General features: G+C 46.4%; 1 protein-coding gene across 1 annotated transcript; it reads left to right on the top strand.

The window, feature by feature from the left end:
• The first annotated feature begins 1,461 nt into the window (after positions 1 to 1,461).
• FZD7 (frizzled class receptor 7) lies at positions 1,462 to 4,245 on the top strand. The gene has a single exon (XM_009684292.2). The coding sequence runs from the start codon at positions 1,462 to 1,464 to the stop codon at positions 3,178 to 3,180; it is 1,719 nt and encodes a 572-aa protein (XP_009682587.2). The 3' UTR covers positions 3,181 to 4,245.
• The last annotated feature ends 19,939 nt before the right edge of the window (positions 4,246 to 24,184 follow it).

Below are 24,184 nucleotides of genomic sequence, written 5' to 3'. Positions count from 1 at the left end.
CAAAGGGAGGGATCGAGCGAGTGAATAAACCTTGGCTCCAGAGTCTCTGTCCAGAGGTCCTCAAAGGTCAGGGCTAAGGGAAAAGCAGTCGCCCTTGCAGGACTCCTCTTGAGAACATAATCCTTTTTTGTGCTGCTGAAGATCCTCTCTTTACCTGTACGACCCTGCAGCAGCAGGACGGCTCCAGCAGCCCATGTTTCGGCGGTGCACCTCAAAATACAACTATGCTGCAAAAACCACACTTCTGGCCTTAGCACAGGCACGCTGGCCTAGCTCTAGATCTGCTCAGCATCGCTCGGCACGCCGATGCCACCCCTCTCCTGTCCTACGGCACGCTCTCTCTCCGAGCCAGCCTGGCTCCACACGGGAACTGCTGCTTTTCAATGACCTTTTGGAGTCTCTTAATGGGGTTGCACCAGCACACATGTGGATCTAAAATTTCTCCTTGCTTAGGTAACACTGGACTTTTTCAGAAAAAGCTGCCTTCCTCTAGCTAAAGCTTAGATCCGCATGAACAAAGCGTGTATTCTGCCACTAAAAAACCAACGGCCAGGCCGTGATAACAACTCAAACCGCGCAGGCGGGGAGGCGAGGGCGCCCAGGCGCTGACATCCCGACAACGCTCCCGCCCGCCCCCCCGGCGGCCGGACTCGGGCACGACTCTCTGCTGTCGCTAATAACTCTGGGCACAGGCAGCTGTTTGCATTTGCCGAGCCTGCTCGGCAATCGGCGCAGTAATTTTAGCTCGCTCGCTCGCTCGCTCGGCCCCCCCGAGCGCGCTCCCGGCCCCGCCGCCCCCGCTCGGCCGCGCACAACTTTTTCTCAACTTTTTTCCCCCAGCCCCCGCCCCGCCCCGCCCCTCCGCGCTGGCGGCGGGCGGGCGCGGGGATTGGCGGGCGGGCCGCCCCCGGCCCCGCCCCCGGCGCGGTTTGTGAATGGGCCCGGCGGGGGCGGGGCCCGCACGTATATGTGCTGCTGTGGGCGCCGCGCGGGCGGGACGGCGGCGCGGGCGGGCGGTGTCGGTGCGTCGCAGCCGCGGGCGCGGAGCGGCGGCGGCCCCGGACGCGCAGCCCGGAGCGGAGCCCGTCGGGAGCGGAGCTGCGGGGCGGATCGCGCAGCGGATCGCGCAGTAATTGGATTTTAAAAGTTCTTTAAGCCCCCGAGTAAAATACACGGATCAGCCGGGCGAAGTCCTAATCCGTTTAACTGTAACGCAAATCCCGGGCTCCCGGGGCCGAGCAGCCAGGCGGGCAGCGGAGCCAGCGCGTCGCCGCCGCCGGACCCTGCGCGGGGCTGGCGAGAGACTCCGCCAGGTTGGTGCATCTCGCGTTTCGCCTCCGGAAACTTTCCGCGGGGGCCGCCGGGCAGCGCCCCGAGCGGCGGAGCGCCCCGGCCGGCGCGGCGGAAGGGGCCCGGCGCCGCCCATGCCCCTGGGCCTTTGAGCCCCCCGGCGCCGCGGCGATGCGCGGCGGAGGCGCCGCGGCGGGCGGCGGCGGCGGCTGCCGCTGGCTGCGCCTGGCCGCGCTGCTGGGCGCCCTGCTGGGGCCCCTCGCGGGCGCGGCGGCGCAGCAGTACCACGGCGAGAAGGGCATCTCGGTGCCGGACCACGGCTTCTGCCAGCCCATCTCCATCCCGCTGTGCACGGATATCGCCTACAACCAGACCATCCTGCCCAACCTGCTGGGCCACACGAACCAGGAGGACGCGGGGCTGGAGGTGCACCAGTTCTACCCGCTGGTCAAGGTGCAGTGCTCGGCCGAGCTCAAGTTCTTCCTGTGCTCCATGTACGCGCCGGTGTGCACGGTGCTGGAGCAGGCCATCCCGCCGTGCCGCTCCCTGTGCGAGCGGGCCCGCCAGGGCTGCGAGGCCCTCATGAACAAGTTCGGCTTCCAGTGGCCCGAGCGGCTCCGCTGCGAGAACTTCCCCGTCCACGGCGCCGGCGAGATCTGCGTGGGGCAGAACACGTCGGACGCGCCGGCCGGCCCCGGCGGCGGGGCGGGCAGGGGTGCCACGGCCCACCCCACAGCGGGCTACCTCCCGGACTTCCTCACCCCGCCGCAGTCCCCCGCTGGCTTCTCCTTCTCCTGCCCCCGGCAGCTCAAGGTGCCCCCCTACTTGGGCTACCGCTTCCTGGGGGAAAGGGACTGCGGGGCCCCCTGTGAGCCAGCCCGGCCCAACGGGCTGATGTACTTCAAGGAGGCGGAGGTGCGGTTTGCCCGGCTGTGGGTGGGCGTATGGTCTGTGCTCTGCTGCGCCTCTACCCTCTTCACCGTGCTCACCTACTTGGTGGACATGCGTCGTTTCAGCTACCCAGAGCGGCCCATCATCTTCCTCTCAGGCTGCTACTTCATGGTGGCAGTGGCCTATGCGGCAGGCTTCTTGCTGGAGGAGCGTGTGGTATGCCTGGAGCGCTTCTCTGAGGATGGCTACCGCACTGTGGCCCAGGGCACAAAGAAAGAAGGTTGCACCATCCTCTTCATGATCCTCTACTTCTTTGGTATGGCCAGCTCCATCTGGTGGGTCATCCTGTCCCTCACTTGGTTCTTGGCTGCTGGCATGAAGTGGGGCCATGAAGCCATTGAGGCCAACTCCCAGTACTTCCACCTTGCTGCTTGGGCTGTGCCTGCTGTCAAAACAATCACTATCTTGGCCATGGGGCAGGTGGATGGGGACGTGCTCAGTGGGGTGTGTTACGTAGGTATCTACAGCGTGGACTCCCTGCGAGGCTTTGTCCTGGCACCTTTGTTTGTGTACCTGTTCATCGGCACTTCCTTCTTGCTTGCTGGCTTTGTGTCCCTGTTCCGCATCCGAACCATCATGAAGCATGACGGCACCAAGACAGAGAAACTGGAGAAGCTGATGGTGCGCATTGGTGTCTTCAGTGTCCTGTACACAGTGCCTGCCACCATTGTCCTGGCGTGCTATTTCTATGAGCAGGCTTTCCGTGGCACCTGGGAGAAGACGTGGCTCCTCCAGACCTGCAAATCCTATGCTGTGCCCTGTCCCAGCCACTTTGCCCCTATGAGCCCTGACTTCACTGTCTTCATGATCAAGTACCTCATGACCATGATTGTTGGTATCACAACTGGCTTCTGGATCTGGTCTGGCAAAACCCTTCAGTCCTGGCGACGCTTCTACCACAGACTCAGCACTGGCAGCAAGGGAGAGACAGCAGTATGAGACCCTCCTGCCCCCTCTGCATGCACACACACATACACACACACACACACACACACAGAAGAGGGATACTCAGCAGAAGGGAGGTGATGGCTCCCCAAAGGAGGAGGAAAGGGAGGCTTTCTAAAACTTTTGCTTCCTCCCAGGGGGAAAAAGAATCTTTGCATAAAGGACCAGATGCCCTGTGTCCAAGGGTGCTTATGCCCAGCTAATTGGAAGAGCACAGAAAAGGGTTCTCAGGCCACTGGTGGGGTGGGAGAGTCCTTTACCTGCAAGAAGTTCCCATTACCTCTTCCCTATGCGGGGGGTGGGGGGGGCCTCAAAACGTCCTGCCTTGCTTTGGATGAGACAGGAGAGAGGGAAAGCCACATCCATTGAGCAGCCCCTGCCAAGAAGTAGCCAAACTATCTCTGAATTCCTGAGGTCAAATTGCAGCTCTCGCAGGGTAACTTCAGAGCCCTAGGTTACTGTCTGCTCATTGAACCACAGTGGAGCAATCACGTGAGTACTGTACAACAAGCTGCCAGTCCAGATCGTGTGCTGTTGAGATGCCTCTACTCTGTCAGCTTAGGAGTTTTTTTTTTCCCCTCAGTGATACCTGTTTTCATTATTTTAAAGTGAAAAGTCTGCCTTGAGTGTGTTATTCTTGCTGCTGTGGAGGAAGGAGGGGGTTGCTATTCCACACCCTGAAAAGAAATGACTTGTTGCTTTTCAGCAGAAGGCTTTTCCCCCTTGCCTTTGTTATAGGAGACAAAGGGGGAAACAAAAGTGTTTTCTATGTAGAAAGGCATAAGCATGGGATCGCTTTTTATGGGCAAACTAACAAAAAGAAGTCGTTGAGGTTCACCCTTGGATGTGAGGAGCTCACAGAAATAAACATTCCTTTTATGAAAAAGGAGGAGGCAGGATGTTTTCGTACTGTTCGGTATGGGTTGCTTTTCTAAGCTGGAGGAAATGCAAAGCTTAAAAGAGAGGGAAAGAGCATAACTGAGAGCACCTGCCAAAACAAGACCTATTAAAATATGTAAGATAAAGATGTTTCTCTTCCCCCCCCCCCCACCTTCGTTCTAGTAAACCTGCTTTCTCTCCTGTTTTGCAGTGAGATTGCTGCAGGTAAAGTCGATAGGCAGCTGGGCGCTGGGGACAGGGAGAATACTTTTTGCTCATGATGGACAAATTTGCCAGCTCCTCCGATTCCCTGAACCACATAACGATGACTCGTGGAGCAGGAGAGGGCTGGGGGCAGCTGGGTTTTGGTTTTAAAAAGAAAGCAGTTACTATGAGCAACCTTTTCATTTTTATCTAAAAATACAGCAGTTTAAGCTTCCACTGATCACATCTTGGAAGGAAAGACATTCAAAAATTAATCATCAGATGCAGCATTTTTTTTGAAATGTGACAATTTTCTATTAAAATTTTATGTTGACTCTTTCATATTTTATTTTTAAATACTACTCTACCTTTATATTCACTGAAAGGTTTGTTTTTATAAATATATGTGTGTGTGTATATATTTTCTTGCCTATGGACAAAATAGGAAATTGTGGATTTTTAGCAAGTCTCCACCCTATAGCTGCTGTTCATTTTTTTTTTTTTGGGGGGGGGGAAGTGTCTGGAATTAAACTAAAAAGGAAAAAAATATTCCAGGTGAGGGGGCAGACTACTGCTGTCTGAAGGCAAACCAGTAGTCTGGGTATGAGGAACAGCCCAACAGCCAAATCCTTCAGTCTGTCTGTTCTCAGACTTGTAGGGCTTGGGTTTTTGTCTTTTATAATGTGCACGTGGAAAAAAAAAACTGTAAGACAAGTGCAGTATGTATATTTTGTAAATTTCATTTTTGTAAGAAAATATGTATTTATGTTTTTACTTGATTTTTTTGGAAGGTCTGTATGAGGCCCTGCTTCATCCCATGTACAGATCACTAAATAAATAATTTTTAATACAAGGGCTCCAATGCAGTTCTTTTAGTCTCTGAACACTTGGATGTTCCCCTTCTGTCACGTTCAGAGTCCCTCCCTCTTCTCCCCCCCCCACCAAAGGCTTTGCTGTGGGAGAAGGAGGAGACTTTGGGGTAAATACACAACTGAGGAGAAACTCTGTGTGACTTGAAACTAGCATTTCTGAAGTAATGGCCCCTAACCAAAGATCACATTTTGAGGCTGTTTTAAATGCATGTTTGCCCTCACTTGAGGTACCTGCATCCTAGCCAAGTTTTATTCCAGGCTCTGCCTCTTGCTGAGGGCAAGCTGATAAACCAGTTTCCTTATCTATAAAATAAGGATAATGCTCTTTTCCCATGCCAAAGGGGCGTTGAGATTGGGAACTGGAGGGTGCTGCAAGTGCTATAAATTAAATCACAGGTTTGCTGGTGGAGTGTTTTAGGGGAAAAACAAGGCCCTTTTCAATAGCTACCATGGGGCAGTGTTTTGAACTGGCTTTTTTTTTTTTCCTTAGCTCTTTCACTATCTCCAGTTTTGCTCAGGTGAATTTTACTTTAATCTTAATAGCTGCCTGAAGCCTATGTTCTTTCTTACCACAGTAATCTGAAAGCTGATAGCGTCAATTGAATGGTCCTATTTTATTTCATTTTTAACTGAAATGAATGTTTAGATTCCAAGATGTGTTGCTGCCATCAGGGACAGTGCCACAGCAGACAGAATTTTACACCTGTGAAATGTGGATCACTGCCAGCTTTCCTCTTGTAATTTCTGGCTATTTACTGGGTTTGTCACCCTCCCTTTGCTTTCAGACATAGCTATAGTGAAAAATCAGTTGCAAAGTAGAGAATGAGGATGCTGTAGCTGGATGCCATCATGGTAGCTTTGGTTGCATGACCCTGCAATGTTATTTTATTTACCTGAACACTGCAATAGCTGCACTTTCTTTTAGGACACTTATAACAACCATTTACATTTAAGGTGTGTGAAATACTGACTTAAAGTTACTTTCAGAGCTACCCCATTCAGTGCTGCCTCTCCATAAAAGCCACCTCTTCCCCTTTAAAACCTCTCTAGCTGCTCCCCAGAATCTTTCACTTGTCAAATTTCCTTTCTAAAAGGCCTTTGCTTTCCCGCAAGTCAGGCTGCTTCAAACTGCTCTGTGACATGAGCTCACCGATAATTGCTGAGGGTGGTTTCACTCCACTCGCTTAGGAAATCTAAACCTTTCTCTAAACATTTCCTCCCACTAATCCTCACTGGGGGCTGAAGCAGCTGCACCGGCCAGCGCGGAGAGCTGGGGAGCCCACAGGGAGCCCGCGGGAGCACGAGGGTGACTGATGCCCCTGTGCTGCTAGAGAGGCAATTATTCCTGAAGGCCTTGTGGACAGCTAAGCTTGCAATTCATGCAGGCTGCCTGTCTCCCTGCTCCTCAGTCCACTTGCATCTAGTCCACGTCTTCTCTACTTGGATGAGAAACTGCATTTAGGTGTGATAGCTATTTTTTGTCTGTACGTGGAAAAAACTTAAATAGACCTTTTTTGTGTGTGTAGTTCACATGAGACATTCCTATCTGAAAGGAAATGTCTCCATTTCAACCCGAAACCACTAAAGTTGAATGCTTTTATTTTAATATTTTATATTAAGGACTTCTGGATTTAAAGTCACTTATACAAAGCTATCCCAACCCTGAGATCGAACTTGTTTTTTTACATCTGAGCTTGTAGGTGACATTTGATGCTGACATAAAGTAAAAGCAATTGCTATTAACTTTTAAGCAAATGTGACTCGCATCAAGATTGAATTTGCTCGCAGTGGAAACAATCTGGAGAATTTCAAGTAGTGATAGTGCCTGGCCTTCTGGAATAAAAATCTCTATCACTATTCTGATAATGAAGTAGCACTAACTGTTATAATGGAGTACAATTTAAAAAACCCTTTGTGAAGCAATCTGGAAAACAGGAGGAAAAACAAACCTTTGCTAATCACTGTGAAACAATTTTTCTTCAATTAATCTTTAAGTTTACTTTCAGTTAGCATTTTTTTAAAGTTTAAGAAAAGTTTTGTACCCCCTACCTTCGGCCCTTTTGTATGCTGCATTTTTTGCAACACAGACGACCTTAGCAAGTAATGGTTATCATTGAAAAATATCCCTGTAATTGTAGGGGGTATACCATGTTTTCATGAAAAATATATAACATTTACTGTTTGGTTCTCAAGTTTCAGAGACATTGCTGTTTTACTTTGTATAAGAAAATAAGTTAAACAGAAGGCTTTAATAGGGCTGGGGTTCGGAACAGCAGCGGCAACTGCAAGTCTGTCTACACAGAAAAATGTGCTTTTATAATATGTCAGTGTTTGTTTGGGTTTATTTTTGGTGGAATACCCACACCAGCAATTTAATGTTTTGGTCTAAGTACTTCACCCACAACCAATAGCTTTGCATGCAAGTAAAAACCCACACTTCTCTGTATTCAGCAACTGGCAACAGTAAACATTATTTAAACATTATTTATAATTTCTCATGGGTTTAGAAACCAAATTACTAGCTTATATCTTAAATAGTCTTCTCTTTCTGCATCTCATTCTCACTTCCTTCCTGACCTTACAGGTCCTTTCTATACAGTCTGCTCTCACTCTTACTGTCTACTCCTGTTATTATTTAAAATCATGAATCCTGCTGAAAGAAATTCAGTCTGTTGCTTGGAGAGGAAAAGATGACTCTGAATCTTTCAGCACTATGACTGTTCCTTGAGATAGACTACTGCCAAGCCTGTTCTATATAAACTGAGATAATTGTTTCATGCCAACACGAGCATGTGGTTTTGGCAGCTACAGCTCTGCACAGGATAATATAGGATTGGGAGAATAAATACAGTGAATGGCAAGCTCCCAAATGCCCCACTTAGAACTGACAAATTTTAACTAAAATGATGCTCAAACTACACAACTACAATATGTACGCCAGAGTTGAGCGCGACTCAGACGATGGGTTTGCTTTGCAGCCGGAGCAGGACGGGCAGGTTCTCGCGCTGCTCAAAGACTGCCATGGCTGGCCGAGGCGGCCCATCGCAGGTGCCCGGCAGTGCTCATCACAGAGCCAAACTGGCAGCGGTGGGGCACCGCACTCTTTCCCTTCGTCATTTAAAGGCTGGGCTCCAGCACAGCATCGCCATAGCTGCAGTCAAATGAGATTTGGATAAATGGTGCCCAGGGAGGACAGGCTCAAACACGGTCCTAAATGCATACTCCTCTGCCTAGCTTGGTCCCCTCTGTCCAGCTAGCCCAATGATGCCAGGAAACTAGGGGGCTGGGATAAAAAAAAAAAATGCATAAAGGGCAGAAATAGGCAGGGCCGAGAGCACATTTTTAATAACAATTGTAAATTGGGAGAGGGAAATCATTTATTCATATTAGTCAGAAAATCCTGCTAGCAACAACATGTTCACTGTGGCTAGCCTAGCTGTGTCACGACTTTGGCTATATATCCAACCCTTTGCTTCAGCATGGTATTCTTACAAAGCAAGATATTCTTACAAATACAGGTGGAAAATCAGCATGCATTGCCTAGGGGAGTAGTCTATATGAGTAAACTTTGGCTGCACAGGTCTTGGAAATCAACCCCATCATGTGGTCACCAGGGCAGCCACGAACCTTAATATTAACAGGAGGATCCCAAAGGCCAGGATGACAATCAGGAACAGAAAAGAGGCCCAGTTCCTCACTAACTCCAGCTCTACTGGCGGTACTGGAAATTCTAGCGCTCTTCTCAAAATAATCAGCCAAAAGACTGCTGTTCTCAGTGTGGGCAAGAAATAAGACTATTCTCACAGTACTGTCCCTTTCCTCAGGTTAACATGCATAGGGGCTTAAGAAAAAGCCTATGGTGAATGGGGAATTCTGACAGGGGCTGTAGCAAAAGAAAAATATCTTATCTCATCCAGATGGACTCATAAGGATGTACCCGCAAGTAGCCACTAATCGAGGATTTGGAAGATAAGTGCTCGGTTACCTGCACTGTCACAGATGGTGGACAGATCACTTAAGGCCAGACTTTCAGCAGTATTCAGACAGCTGAAGATGCAGACAGGTATATGGAACGCACTTTTTGTAAGCACTTAATTTCCCATGTGCTTTGGGACATGTCTTGATAATTAACTGGAAAATCTCATCTCTGTCTCAAATACCTTGCCTGTAAAACTGAAACAGTGGCACTTCCCTATAGCATAGGAATGGGGTGAGAATAAATACATTCAAGACTGGAGGAAACAGAATACAATGCTAATAGGGCTTATATAAATACCCCTGTCAGATCTTCATTCTGTAGCCTGATGTTTTGCAAATAGGCCCCATTCCAGAGAAAGCCAAATTAAGACCACCAGCTGGAATAAATTATTTGTGTATTTTCCAGTATGTTATCTAAAATTAGGCCAGCTGAGCACATACTTTCACAGCAGCATCACTCTAGCCAGGGCTCAAACAGAAGGTGTGAGAGGGTAAAAAGACACAAGCTGGGTAATTAGCAAATTTCACTGAACTAGGGCATGCATGAAAATCAAAAGCAACAAAATGGACTGCCTTGTGTCATTGTGGTGCTTATGCATAACAGAAATAAGGATTTGGGCCTGTCTGCGCTTAGATCTTCTAGTACCCCTCGATTTAATTTTCTACATGCTACAAAAGCACCTATTATCAGTGGACTCAGTTATACCTCTGCTGTCTCGCTTCAAATCATTACAGTTAGCTTCAGCTTGTTGCAGGCACGATCTAAATCATACTGGTGGGCTTAAATCAGGTCTCCAAGGTTTCATGACTGTCCTTAACAGTGAGAACCTACCTTCCCTGCCATCTTTTCATACTGTCACCTAGTTCCTCAGTGTTTTTTTCTGCTATCACAACCTCCAACAACATTTTTCTCTTTACTAAAGATGGCCAAGTAGAAGGATTAGTTGGCTGTTTGGACGTTTTCCTGCCTCAACAACAGGGAACAGCATGAGACTACTACACTTCTTTCACCAATGAAATAAGAGGCATCTAGGCTGACTGCGGTAAACATTTGTGTGTTGCCTTGGTGCCAGCCTTCCCTGTGAGAGGCTTATGCACCTATTCACCTTCATCAGACATCATTTTTTGTTGCTAAATAATGTAAACCAACAAACCAAAAGAATCCCTAAATGCATGAAAGCACGCCCTAAATTATAAATCTCTCTCCTCCATCCCAAACAAACAAAAATATAACTTAGAGTTTTTATGGAAGATAGTGAAAGTGAACTACTTCCAAAAATATTTACCTAAACCATGAATCAGAGCAGTTGCCTGACGTGGCTTTCTTCCAAAAATTGTGTGTGTGTGTGTGTGTGTGCACATGTATAATGAGTGCATGCTAGAATAACAACTGAGAGTTACAGTCGTAGGCAAATCTATCATCAAAAACACAGTGAAGAGAGAAAATCAAAAGGCCCTTGCCCAATGCAGCTGCCTGCTAATCAAACCCTGGTGTTAAGTGCAATAGTGTGGCAGGACTCCCTTCCCCGTTGTTTGTTCTGGGGCCTGCGTGAGCTTTGGATCATGCAGAACTTCCACGTTCTCACAGAAAGTGAAACCATCTACGGAAGGAATGAAAGGCTGTGATATGTATATACATCTATAGGGCTATTTTTAAAGAAAAAAAGATTTTTTGTGTGAGCTCGTTCAAAGCCAGCTTTGATTATCTAAAGCAAGAGTCAGTCTTTAGAAAGGGTAAAAAACTATACATAAAGATGGAATCTTTTTCATTTAATCCATGATGAAAAGAGCGTTTCTTTCTTGTAATGCTCTTGCCTCTCAATTTTTTTCCTCTCTCTCTCTCTCTTTTTTTTTTTTTTTTTCAAATTAACAGCAAAATGTAAAAGTTTCAGGCAGCATTTCCCGTCCTCATTTTACGAGATGGGCAAAGCAGCATTCCATTAGGGCCAACAGCCAGTAAAAGGGATGTCATTTGACACCCTTACACAACTATGCATACCAAGCTGGAAGCGAGTGGTATTATGTGAGTGGAGAGAAAGCCCTTCTAGACAGTGGATTTACTCATATTGTTTTTCCTTACACATTCTGCGCCCTAAAGATAGTAAACTATCAGCTATTGCATTTGCAGAAACAGCTCTTGTGAAGTCTAAAGAATTCAGGCACAGAGTAGTATGAAAGCAATATCTGGCCTCTCTAAAGCCGCCAATAGCGACTGCGAGAAGGGACTAAACAGCACCGGCATCCGAAGGGACTAACCGGTGCCCGTGCCTGAATGTTCCTGTTCTAAGCCAGCGGCAGGAGGTGGGTCGGGCTTGCAGAGCCCGGATCCAAACTCCATGACAACTTTCTGCTTTTATGATAGGCTAAACCAAAATCCTGGATGTGAACTTTAGAAGACTTAAAAGACCGTACTTCATATTTACTGTGCGCCAGAAACCATCTTTTCCTATAAGAAATCACTTATCTGCAAGGATGAATTAATCAGTTATCCTTGTTCTGAAGGCACAAAGCTTTGTATCAGCCCCAACTGACACGGATTTTGTTTTCTGTCTTTGAGATTCCTTAAAGTTTTTGCCATTTGACTAACAGAGTTAACATTAACTAATAGAGTTAACAATTTAACTCTATTCCTCTCATTTTCTGCAAGTAAAGGTCTTACAGGATAGAGTTCTGAATTAAAACTTAATAAAAACCTCTCAACACTAAAACTGAAAATAGACATTTCTCACAAAACAATCTTGAGAGACTCAGTGATTTCATTTAAATGACTTCCATTTTTCTACTGATTTTCATTTAAATCAGTCTTGTTAATAGAATGGCCTTTGGCCAGCATTTCACCACTGCCCTCAGACTTAATAAATTAATTGAATACAGACATTAACGATGAAGTAACAATACATATGCATAAAAACAAGCCTGTGGAGGACTGCGTCAGGATAACTCTCACTTTCACAAGCTCCACCCTCTCTCAGATTCATCCCTGGCTGTACCTCATTCAGCGGGTAAAGCTGAAAGTACCGAGACCAGCCCGCTTGATTTGTCCTTAAATATAATGCTGCACAGACAATGACGTTTTTATTAGTAAATGAGAAGCAGCGTGTGTCAGCAGATAGGACACCAGACTAGGGGTCAGGAGACTTTCACAGTTTTTCCATCCTTGCCCATGGTCTGCAAATTCTCCCAATCATCCTTACCTCCATTTCTTTTTTCACCCTTTTCTAAATAGAATCGTGCTCTTTGGGACAAAACTGTCTCTATTGTCCCCATGTATGTGCTGGTACCATTCCCACCTTACTGGAGCCCTGATCTTGACAGGGGCCTCTCAAGATTGCGCACAATGCAAGGGGTTCCAATTAAAAATAATTGATCATTAAGAGGCAGAGCATGGTAAAGAGTGAGCTGGTGCTTTACTTTCTGTGGGGGAATAGTCAAACTCTAGGAGCAAAGCAGAGATGTGTGATGACACTGGCTCTTCCCAAAGAAATGAAAGTGGGAACTGTCACTCATCACCTTTGGGGCTTTTGTGTAACATGCGTAAGGAATGTTCTCTTCTCTGAAGAGTTTCCGTGGACTCTTCAGACGATGGGATTTATTGTCACACGCCCTCTTCTGCCTGTCTTTTTTGGTTGTTGTACAAAGTGCTGCCATGCGGGGTCTGTGTGATAGTGCACACCACCAAATATCTCCAGCTGAGTGGGATTAGTGTTGGCCAGTTGGATTGTTAGCTGGCTGACTATCTACTAAAAATGAAAAATAGACCATGAGGAAATGATCTTGTTCATAAAAGGAAAATATTTATCTGCATTGGAAAAAAAATTGCTGGGTATTACATTAAATGATCATTAGTGAAATGATTAAATATCTAAGCTGCAGAGCAAGGAAAGAGTCTACCACTTCCCTCCTAACACTGCCAAAATACGGATTTGAATCAAGCACAACAATTTACCAGTTCAATCTGAACTGCTTCACTCAAAGAAGAAAACAAAGAGGAAAAGCTGAAAATGTCTGAATGTTTTGTTTCAGTGCTTCTTAAATGAAGCAATTCCAAGTTTCATTTTGAAATGTGCCTAGAATGAGAGAAAAATATTAAGCAACCGTATAGGTGCCATTGGAGTTAAGGGGCAGACTGGATTGACCAAGGCAATAGCTGAGAAGGACAGCTAAAGGCAGACAGCTCGCCTTTGAAAGCATGAGCAGCTTAATGGAGATATAGGCTTAGTTTTGTGTATGGTTTGCCCCATATCACCAAGAAAGTCTGATCCTCTTCATCTGTACCGCGTAGACCTAGCAGCAAAGAGCACAAAGCAGCAAAGTGAAACTTTTCACTTCGCTTAATGACATTAGAAGTATTATTTAGGGAAAAGTGTTTGTGGGGAGAAGAGAAAGACAAGAAAAACAAAACTGATGGAGACTAAGACACACGATGCCTATGAGTACAGCTACAGCTACCTGTACATTTGCCTTTCTTGGCTTCCAGGCTGGCCACGGGGAAGAGAGCTGTGGGGAGAAGCCACGTTTCCACACTTGTCCAGCATGATGCTCACCCTAACTGGGCCTGCCTGCTGGCTAATGGGATGAGCTGGCTGCAGACTGGGCTGGCTTGTAGCCAGCCAGCTGACAGCCCACGCGAGGTGAACGCACGACTGCCTGCCTCATCCAGGTAGGTGTTACTCCGGGATTCCTCATGCCGCCTTCTCAGCAGGACTGGCCTCCCAGAATAGCAAAGGCCTGCCCGTATCACTCGTCAAGCTCTGTGAAGTATCCAGGCAGGGAAGGAGCACTTCGTCGTGCATAGCTGCAGTGGCTTCTCCAGGGCAAACTACATGCTAACTGTAAACTGCTGGGACCAACGCGAATGCTGACCAACTCTCATTTCTCCCACAAATTTTCAAAAATAAGAAATTTGCTGATGAAGAAATGCATGAGGGTTGCCAGGAGCGTGCAGTACCCTTCCAGAATGTCAATCCTAGCCATTCCCTTGGAAACCAGTAAATAAAGAGTTAAGACATGAGCAAACACAACCTTAACTGTGCTGTTTGAGCGATGCCCCAATAAGGCTATAACACACAGAGCCTGTGCTATCTCAAAGGCAGAGTGCAAACATTTGGGGAATAGGGCACATGACCACAGGACAGAGTCGAATGCCTTCTTTTTGCAAAGGAAAACTTGTCTGCAAGGAAGCAGCAGGGACTGGGGGAAGGGGAGTGCTCACACCAACTTCACCCCCAAGACAATCAGCCTCTTCCCAGGACTAACACCTACTCACTTTACAACCCTTATCCTCCCCAATTACCACAGAAATAGGTGCTCCTCTCTTTAGCACTAAGGCCGCAGACCATCCTGCCGGTACCCTGCCATACTGCTGGTCATCCCCCCAGGGAGGAAGAACCCTAGGAACCATTATTACCACAATTTACAAAGTCAACACCAAAAGGAGACAGACTACTGAATCACTCACACGTACAGCAGAGGCAGGGAAAGAGACAACTCATCTTTCAGAGGGACGAGGCCTTTCTCATACCAAAACGCAGCAGTTTTCTCATGTCACGGCCACAAAGTGGCCAGGCGGCTCCGGCTGGGCCCTCTGCCAGCAGGAGCGCGGCAGCTCCCACAGCTGACCCGCATGATCCCTGGCAAAGGCACACGCAAGGTTATCCTGGCCTGCCCTGTAACTCAGGCCCTACTTTTCCGAAGCTTAAGGTTTGCTGCACTTGATGACACAGAAAGGTTCAAGATGCTAGCGCACACCTTTGATGCCATGTCAGCTAAGGGCTTCTTTGCCGGGGCAGGCTGGCAGAGAGAGCGCCATCTGCACTGTGGTGTATACGTTCCTCTGAAACAAATGCGCATACAGACCCAAGCTCAAATGCTTTTGCCATGGCAGAGGTACACTGAAAGGTGTTGTGCTGTCCCTCTTCTCTCTTTATTTCTCCTGCTCTGCTCCCTAGGAAACTGAGAATCACATTAGCGTCTCCCTCTTTTCCGTCCTACTTTGAACGCTGCATATCTAGCACCTATTATTCTGTGACAATGTCCCATCTTACTGACATGTCTTGAATATGTACATTTTTATATGGCTTTAATAGTGCTATTTTAAACTTTAAAGCCTGTCACTTGTCCTCATGAAAGTCAGATGGAAAATAATGCTATTCTCATATTTTTCTGGTCCTCACATCCAAAGCAGCAGTCCCTAGAGCACACCTATGTCCTCCTGTTAGCAAGAATTTCCGTAGCCGGGTTGCACAGTACTGCCCTGTGACTACAACTGAAGGGCAAAGCTGAGTACTGCAGTTCCATCTGTAACACGTGGGGGCTCGTTCTCTGATCACTTACAACCCCTCCATTCACACGGGAGTTTTAGCAGAGCAATGAATGCAGGATCAAATGAGAAATAAAGGCAAAAATCAAAGACTACAAAGCTAAGCACTGTATTTGCGTGCCATACAGAGGCATGTTCCACTAGTGGTACGCTAGTACGAGAGCAAGAAGTGAACCACAAAACAGTCCTGAACCCAAACCTCTTCCAGTACCTGCGGCCCAGACTCCAGTCTCTGAATACAGCCACGTTCCTACAGTTTGGGTTTTCCCAAAATATCTCAGAAGGAACAAACTCTCTGTTCCCATCTACACAGAGCCAAAATACAGAAGCTGTCCTACAGGAACAGCTGACTTCATATGATTTTGATCATTACGCCAGCACAATTCTCAGCAAGCATCTTCTGAAGCGAAAAGCTCAGCAAACGGGGCTGGCTCCAGCTGCAGCACAGCGAGGAGGGTCCAGGCCACCGCAAGTCCTGCGCTTCTGAACACATGCTGCAACAGGCACAGGGGCAACAGCATCCTCGTCAGTCTCTGCAATCCCCTCCTGACTCGGAGGTGAGGGGATGCAGTGCTGCAGCCTGCACACTTAGACCTGAACTGTCTCAAGCCTTGATTCCAAGCTGAGGTACAAAAACCAGCCTGTTGGCTCCGGAAATCAGGCTGAGGCCTGTTCTGCTTGATGAAGAAATGCTTATGGCACTGCTGCCTGGCAATAACAGTCAGAACCAGCTGTGTTTTCTGTGCAGAAGAAAGCAGGAGAGCGAGGACTGCAAAGTGAACTAGTGCACCAGTGCTTCTTGGCCTCTTCCTAGGGAAAACCACTGCATCTTCATCAGAGCATTTGTCGCCAGCAAATTAAGAGCTAACCAAGAGCTAATCAGTCTGCTAGGGCACTGACTAGGCATTCGTGGACTGAAAAGCATAGGTCTGATTTGTCTCATCTTGTGGTTAAAAGAATACTCTTAGATTGAGGTGTAAGTGTCCCTTTTCTTGACCTACAAGGTGTTTTTCATACTGACTGTCTCTAGGGTTAAAAATTCTCCCTGTAAGTAAACAGTTCTGCAAACATTTCCACATTATCTGCAGTGAGTGAGAATTCCAGCAGTCCTGGAAACAGATATAAATGGAAACCGTTAAAAACATAATTCAGCGTATGCTAAGAGTAGCAATGATTTCTGGCAAGAATTAATTAAACCAGATGAAACACCTAATACGATTTGTGCTATCAGATCATTTAATTAGTTCTGGCTTTTAGTTCGTTACAAGCTTCTGTGAGGGTGAAAAAGAAATAATTGTTTATTCAAATGGCAATAATTTGGGTTTCTTTAATTGACTCCTAGTGTGAAAGAGTTGACTCCAGCTGTTTTCTAAAATACTGGGTGGAAAAGTTCCAGCATGAACTCCAAATCCAGAGGCCATCGAGGCTGTTTCCTTCTGCAGCCTCCCGTCTGTGATCGAGCCCGCGTCAGCCCTATCGCTTCTCCCGGATTGCCTGTATGCTGCAGAGCGTCAAGCCACGGCTCAGCCTTTCTGGAGTGCTAGTGGGCTTATTAAGTATTCCTATGCGGAGCTGATGTTGTACTCATAAATAACATCGGTGAGATTGAAATACATTTTCTTTTCTAGCAGGCTAGATATTCTGGAAAGAAAATGTTTTAAAAGAAAAAAAAAACAGACACCCGAAGAGTTTCTAAAGGGTAAGAGGTTTTAGATGCTACAAAAAACTTTCCAGGAAAAAAAAGTAGCTTTTTCTATAACTAAACTTAATTCACCAATCTTTACCCAAGGACAGGGAAGGAAATCGATTTTTCTTCACCATCAGGCTACAGTGTAGAAGTTTCACTGATCCTACAAAGACACATGCTAATACTTTTAAAAGCAGGGCTAGTAACGCCTGTTTCTGCTGACTGCTAATTTGTCGGGTGCCAGTTGGTAAAAAGGTCACATAATACCTGCTAGGTGAAAGCTGGTACAGGACTACAGCATGCAACAAGCCAAGCCAAGCCAAGCCAAAACACCAGAAAAGATGCGTTTCTGCAGTTTGAAACTCCACGGAGCATATTGCAGACTTACGTCTAAATAAATGCTAAATTATCGGTCACTGCTGTAAAAAGAGAATTCCTTACGTTACTTCAGGCCTGATCATAATCTAATGAGGTCACTGAGAAAAGAAAAAGGCCCCCAGTTTGTAAGATCTAGGGGGCTGAGACCTTATCTGCACACTTTCCTGTAAAGCTCCAGGTGCATTGTGAGATCTGTATCATGAGTCCCATGCTAAAAACTATGTTGTTTAAAACAAAACAATCCAAGGCTGAAAAGCGAGCCTCTCAAATGTCACGAAATAGCAAAGCAAAGGTTGCCTAATATAACCTTCCTTCTGCCTCCAGGTTCTATAGTACAATATACTGTTTCAGTCTCTGAGCAGGTACTGCCTCCACATTCATTTTTTGGCAAGAGCCCCTGCTTCACTCCAGGCACAGGATTGACAGTGCACTGCATACAAAGCAGCTCTTCAATATTCTTTTTAATCTCAGCTCTTCAGCGCGGGGCTCCAGCTAAATCGTCTGCAAACTGACACAACACTGCATGAACAAGGATACTTTTCCATTCTGCGTTAGTTTTTCTTCACTGTTCACCACCAGCATCCGGAATGCTTCACACTAGTTAACACATTTATTCCCACAACGACCCTGTGAGGTGAGGAAACATTATTCCTAATTTAGAGAGTAAGATTGAGTTACTTTCTAAAGGAAGGTAGAAAAGAGGCAGGAAAAGAGACCAGATCTCTGGAGTCCCAATCAACCACCTAAATCATCATTTTTACAACAGGCCTCTAGCCTTTATTCACACCACACAACTTCTGCTATAGGTTAGGCAGCACTGCTAGAGACATAGCCCTATTCACTGACATGACATAAATCTACTGCTGTGACACCAGACCAACGTATTATATGACCCTGCTCTAGGTTTACTTAGGGTGAAATTCAGTCCTGTGCAGAGGGCCAGCATTTACATCCCATTTACGTTCTTTCTCAAAGGCTTGCATAAAACCTAAGTGGTGTAAGTGCCTCATGCTTACTCTCTGATCTTTATTTGGGGTGGGGGGGGGGGAAAAGTGTTACTTATCCACTAGATACTATGATCACATAATTAGAGGCACATGTGTACAGACTGAGATCGGAAGGGGCAGAGTAAAGGTTACGCTAGCTTCTTGAAAGCATTTCCATTGTCTAAAAAGAAGTAAATTAAACAAAAAAAAACCCACAAAATCTACCTTAAAAGTCACTTTGCTCAATGAATTAAGGAAGAAAATAATTTTCACCTTTCAACCACCATCTATAGCAGGAGAACGTTCTGTGCACTTGAATACCTTTAATCTGCAGGTCAAGAACATATTTTCTTATTTAATCTGTATCTTGCTATATGAGGGGAAAGACCTCAGCTTTCTTCAGAAGGTTATCGCCGCAGTTATGCGAAGGAGAGGAGTGAGATAGTATGCAGGTCCCACCCCTGCATTGCTTTGCGAGGGTTACAGAATTAAAGTTATCCATCTGTACAGCCAGTGAAACCTTGAGAAAACCCCTGACTAGTGGAAGTTCCCCGTCCTTTTTTTACCTGCAGGTGATTCCCAAAACCCCTTTGTTCCACAGTTTATCATAAATCAGTGTGCAAATACAGAATGTTTCCCAAAATCGTATCTTAATCAAATCAAATCTGATTTTCACTGAAGCACTGACAGGCACAACTACCAAACTACTCTGCTGAAGTCACATTTTCATTGCCTGCCTCGAGGCCCATAAATCAGTCAAAAGGTCAAGACTGTCAGCTCAGCAGAAAAACTGTAGTTCTTCACACACGTGCATGCACATACACTTCCTTGGTCTTTTGAAACATTCAGGGTGGGGGAAACGCAACAACACCCACCATGCTCAGCCTCAAAAGCAAGTGTAATAAATCAAACATTTTAATGTTCAAAACAGGTTCTGTTTTGACAGTTCTAGTACTTGCCATAAGCTCCTTTTCCAGTGAAGGGGTGTTTAATAAGTTTAAATAAATTTGATTCACAGTCATAAGTGATGGAACAGAGCAGACGTATCATGTCCAGAATGTCATTCTTGGCTGTTGCTATTTCCAATTAAAGCTTCTGAATTTCTTTAAAATATGTATTTAAAGATATACATGGGTTGTTCAGTGTGGCTTTTTCAGTGGGCTTTTAGCCATATAGCTACTAAGCATCTCATATATATTAAGGATTTACCTTTGTAAGAGCCTTGTGAATGAAATAAGCAATATTCCCACTTCGCAAGTCATGTGACTATTGCACCCTGTTGGCCCTATAGCCGTGCCTGCGTGACATTACTGCATTACACTGCCGTGTGTGCATTATTTTGATAGCTAGGGGCCCCAGCAAAAGGGCAGGCTGCTCATGGCTGCTGCAGTGCTGGTACGGGAGCGCCAAGGGCAGGCCCCGGGCAAAGATCCTGCAGCTGGAGCGAAAGGGACAGAACAGAAGGCCAGTCAGAACAAGCTCTGGGATTCTCCTCTATGTTGACAGCACTGAGTTTTGCTGTCCTAGTACAAGGGGCTAGTGCCAACCGAGGACTGGGCTCACAAAGCACCTAGATACAATCACAGTAAACAACCTCAGAAAGGTTATTAATACAAAGAGCCAGTGCTGCCCCAGGAGCCCCCCGAGCTACAAACTGCTAGAGGTGGGGAATGAATTTTAGGGAAGACTCAGCCTAGGTTTGCCCTCTTCTTATGGCTCTTCCCTGGCATCTGCTATTAGCCACTGTTGGAGAATGGCTCTGGGTCTAGGTGAGACGAATGGCCTCAGCTTTCTTCAGGTTATTGCCTCAGTTACGTGAAGGAGAGGAGTAAGATAGTATGTAGTTCGATTCAAAGCATTGCAGCTCTGCTCTTACAGCCTTACGTTATGCTGGGCTGCTTCTGCCACAGGAAAAGGATAGGGTGGGGATGGGAATGAGAGCAGGGGGCTGAGCCTTGCAGAGCTGCACTGGCTGCTCCAACTGCTCCTGAAAGACCAAGGGGCAACGGCAGCCAGGTGCTGCCCTTCCTGCTCTGCTCTGCACTGGCAGCATCAACTGCAGCCAAGCCAGCTTCCCCAGGTGCTCCCATAGCCAAATGAGTCACCACAGCTTTGCTCCTAGCTTGCCTGCCCTTGGTAACCGCCTATGCCCCAACCTTCCCAAGGTCGTAGAAAATGGGAAGCTGCTCCCAAATGCTCAAGCCTCCATACAGTAGCTTATCTGCAAGACTGTCTTTCCTCTCTTCTTTCTCAGACGCATATCACCTCAGTACCTCTGTGCCAAATAAAGCATATCACGTCTCAGAAAACAAGGTTTCCTTCTCCCCTCTCCTCAGCTTCAAAGGAACACGTGCACTCATTGTTTTAAAGCACAAGATGAGTCTAGGGAAGGGCTCTGTCAGGAGACTGTGGTTTACATTAACCCCCAACCAAAGCAAGCTCAGATTCAGTCTAATGTCCTCTGGCAGGATATTTCATGACTGAAGCCACACTGCAGAAAAGGTGCTGCTGCTCTCCCAACTCTCATTCTTAAATCTACGTTCCCCTTCCTGTCCAACAACAAAGAGATAAGCAAAGGAGGGGGTTGCCTAGCCTATGTGCTTTGTCTGGTAAACAAGTAAGCCTTGTAGAGCGTGCATTACAATGCGCAGACTGTCTTTCCTTGCGCTTACCCTCACCTACCTCTCTGCTCTAGCTGCATCATTCATGTGGAGAGCAACTTGTCTCTGACTGCTACAGAGCATCCTCCAAGGTAATTTCCAAGGCTGGGAAAATAAGGGAAGCATTCCTTTCAGCTGTTGAGTCAATGAGAGCTTAAGTAACTCAACAGGGCGATGTTTCTAGCAGTGGAAATGTGGTGCAAAGACTGTTACTGCCCAAGCTTACTGATCACTCTGGACTCCAAACCCAGCAAGACATAGGCAGGCACCACTACTAGAAGCCTTCTCAACTTTTATGCAAACTCTGAAGCTCCAGAAATCCCAACATATGTAACCCTTGAGGAGGCTTAACGTGAATTCTTTGCTCCCATTGTTCTCCAGTTCACATGTTGGGAGACTTCTTCCTGCTTCCTCCTTGTCAGGGGAGACAGCTTCAACAATATGGATTTTATTGTACACCCCCCACATCCCACTTCTGCCCCTTGTCAATGGCACAGAGGCCCAAATGCCATCGCAGCTGAAAAGAGGAAATGACTCTTCACAAGACACAAAGGTTTATGGATTTCTGCCTAACAAAAGATTATTTCTAAGCGGACTCTTCATGTACTGACGCCTCATCTCTTCCAGCAGGAAAGCAGTTACCCTCCAGTATGCCCAACACAACTGAGTGAGAGCACTCTCTGGGGCAGGTGTACTGTGCAAGGTAGCCCCTTAATCTTCGCACATGCACAAGCGCTATTTTTCATACCAGCTGCATCTTAAACACTCGGTTAAGATGGTGATTAGTGGTGGTGGTAGGGTGTCACAGTGGGAGCTTTCTTAAGAAGAAAAGGCTTTGATTGAGCCAATGAAAGCTGTTGCCAGGGAACCAGATGCCATGAACACACCACTCCAGCAGCGCAAGAATACAAACCATGTGAGTGCTGGACTGAGCTTTAAATGCATTTGCTGGTTGAGGCTTGAACACATCGTTAACTCTTTCAGTACCTAAGAGCGTTCACACAATGAATGGGGAAGACTGGAATCTGTTCCTAACTCCAAGAAGCAAAACATCTCCTGATATCTATTACATCCTGTTGAGCCAAAAGAATAATGGGGGAGGGGACTTTTGGCCTTTAGTTTCTGACTGGCAAAGCAGGCTTGTTTGTTTTTTGAAGTACGTTAGGAAACTTCTCTTCAAAGTAACGCTTAGTTTTACAGTTATGTAAAAAGGAAGCAGGTAAATGCTCAGATAATCCCATGAAAGTAATAATTTTGTTTTTGTAGGGGGTGTTCTACATGAAGCTTGATGGGCAGTGTGTTCACCAGTTAGTTCCTCTGCTAGGGGAACAGAATAGCTCAGATTCCATTTTTCCCAGATCTGAGTTGGGTTCCAACACAAATGTTACCGATTTGAATTTTATCTGATCAGCTGCCAATTTGTTTCAAAGTTAACTTTCCACTCTGATTACTAAACAGCCTTGTACTCTACCGACAGAGCATTTTTTTCTTAATGTAAATTCCATAGTGCTCTGCAGTCCTACCAGTAAAACACAGCTAAAGCTCTAATTAAAAATCATGCCTGCCATATGTCAGTTCATAAGAACCAAAATTAAACTAACAAGGGGCTGTAACCAAAACTTTTTTGAACACAATAGCCTGGCTGCTCCATCTTGAAACACTAACTTTTGGAAGCTGGGATGGTTCTTGTAGGGCAATGACTAGCCCTAAACGCTTTCATATTTTGGCTTCCAGTGCAAATCCAGCATAGGTTGCTAAGTACCAAAAGCCTTTCCTGCTTTGTAGCCTGAGTGAAAGACCTCCGTTTCTCAGAGGCCAGTATCAGCCGCATAGCTGCTTTGATCCCACAGAGTCAGGAACTGTGTAGGGCAAGTAACATGTTGCTGGCAGCATTATACTGAACTCTCCCTGTCAGTCTGCATTTTAGCCTTTTTTACATCCTGTGGCAATGCCAGCCATTTAGCGAGCTCTAAGCTGGGGTCCAGTTTACTACCGTCTTTCTAGGCCTCTCCCACTGTGCAGAAGGCCTGGTGGGAGATGACACAGCAATGCCGTTACAATGTTTAAGTGGCCAGAAAGTTTCAATGCGAGCCCTAACAATCTGCACATAAGACAGGATAAACTTTAGACCCCTCAAATTTACTCTAGGGAATCAGCAAGGGAGGGTAGCGCAAAGCTGATTTAAAATCGTCACACAACTCTGGTGCCAATTTTTACAGAGCTTGGTGGTAACAGAGAATCGGGCTCTGGTGTGTCTTGCTGACCATCAAAACGGGCACAGCTTCTCACGCTCAAGATGACACTTGCCATTCATCACCCAAGAGCCCCTTGGAGTCCCAGTTGACAGTGACTTGTGTTGCTGTTGCACATATATACACACATGGCAAACTGCAAGGCTGAAAAACGTACCACGCGCTTGTAGAGATATCAGTCTCTCTGGATTCTGAAGTGGTTTACTTCAGAGGCTAGTGGCCTACCGCGGACTCGGCCCTGAGGCCCTGCGTTAGTTAACTGTACTGCCACGAAAAGGGGCTGCCTGCTTACTATTTAACTTCTGGGTTTAATCTGCACATACATATGCTAGGCTAACTGCAGTTTTTCCACTGCAGAACCCCTTCTTGGGCAGGGCACAACAGCCTCTACAAAAGTTCTTGCATAACCCTCATAAAACAGGGAAAAACAACACTGCAGCTCAGCTTACATTAGGCAGTGAATAAGTGGAGGAACTGGAAGGGTTTTCTACAGGCAGAGCAGAGTTATCTAAATACAACTTTGGCAATGTACAAGGGCTAACAGCCCAGTTTTCTAACCAGTTCCATACAAAGTGTTTAATGATCAAAACCAGCGTCTGCACTTTGTATTTTGAGCCTAAAAAATACAAACACGCAACTAGATATTGCACAGTGGCAAAGGACGGCACTCTGGTGTGCTGGCTTAGCGGGACACTGGGATGAAAGTGTCACTTACTGAGCAAACATGCTTCCGCGGCATGGCAGTGACCTCTGCAGAGCTCCCACTGAAGACCCTGGGGCACA

This window comes from Struthio camelus, chromosome 6 (genome assembly GCF_040807025.1).
Source record: "Struthio camelus isolate bStrCam1 chromosome 6, bStrCam1.hap1, whole genome shotgun sequence".
NCBI classification, from domain to species: Eukaryota; Metazoa; Chordata; class Aves; order Struthioniformes; family Struthionidae; genus Struthio; species Struthio camelus.
The sequence above is the reverse complement of the archived record's forward strand: the minus strand, read 5'-3'. Positions and strand labels throughout refer to the sequence as shown.

Coding starts and splice junctions, on each gene's coding strand:
- FZD7 (XM_009684292.2), top strand. CDS start 1,462: ATGCGCGGCGGAGGCGCCGCGGCGGGCGGCGGCGGCGGCTGCCGCTGG.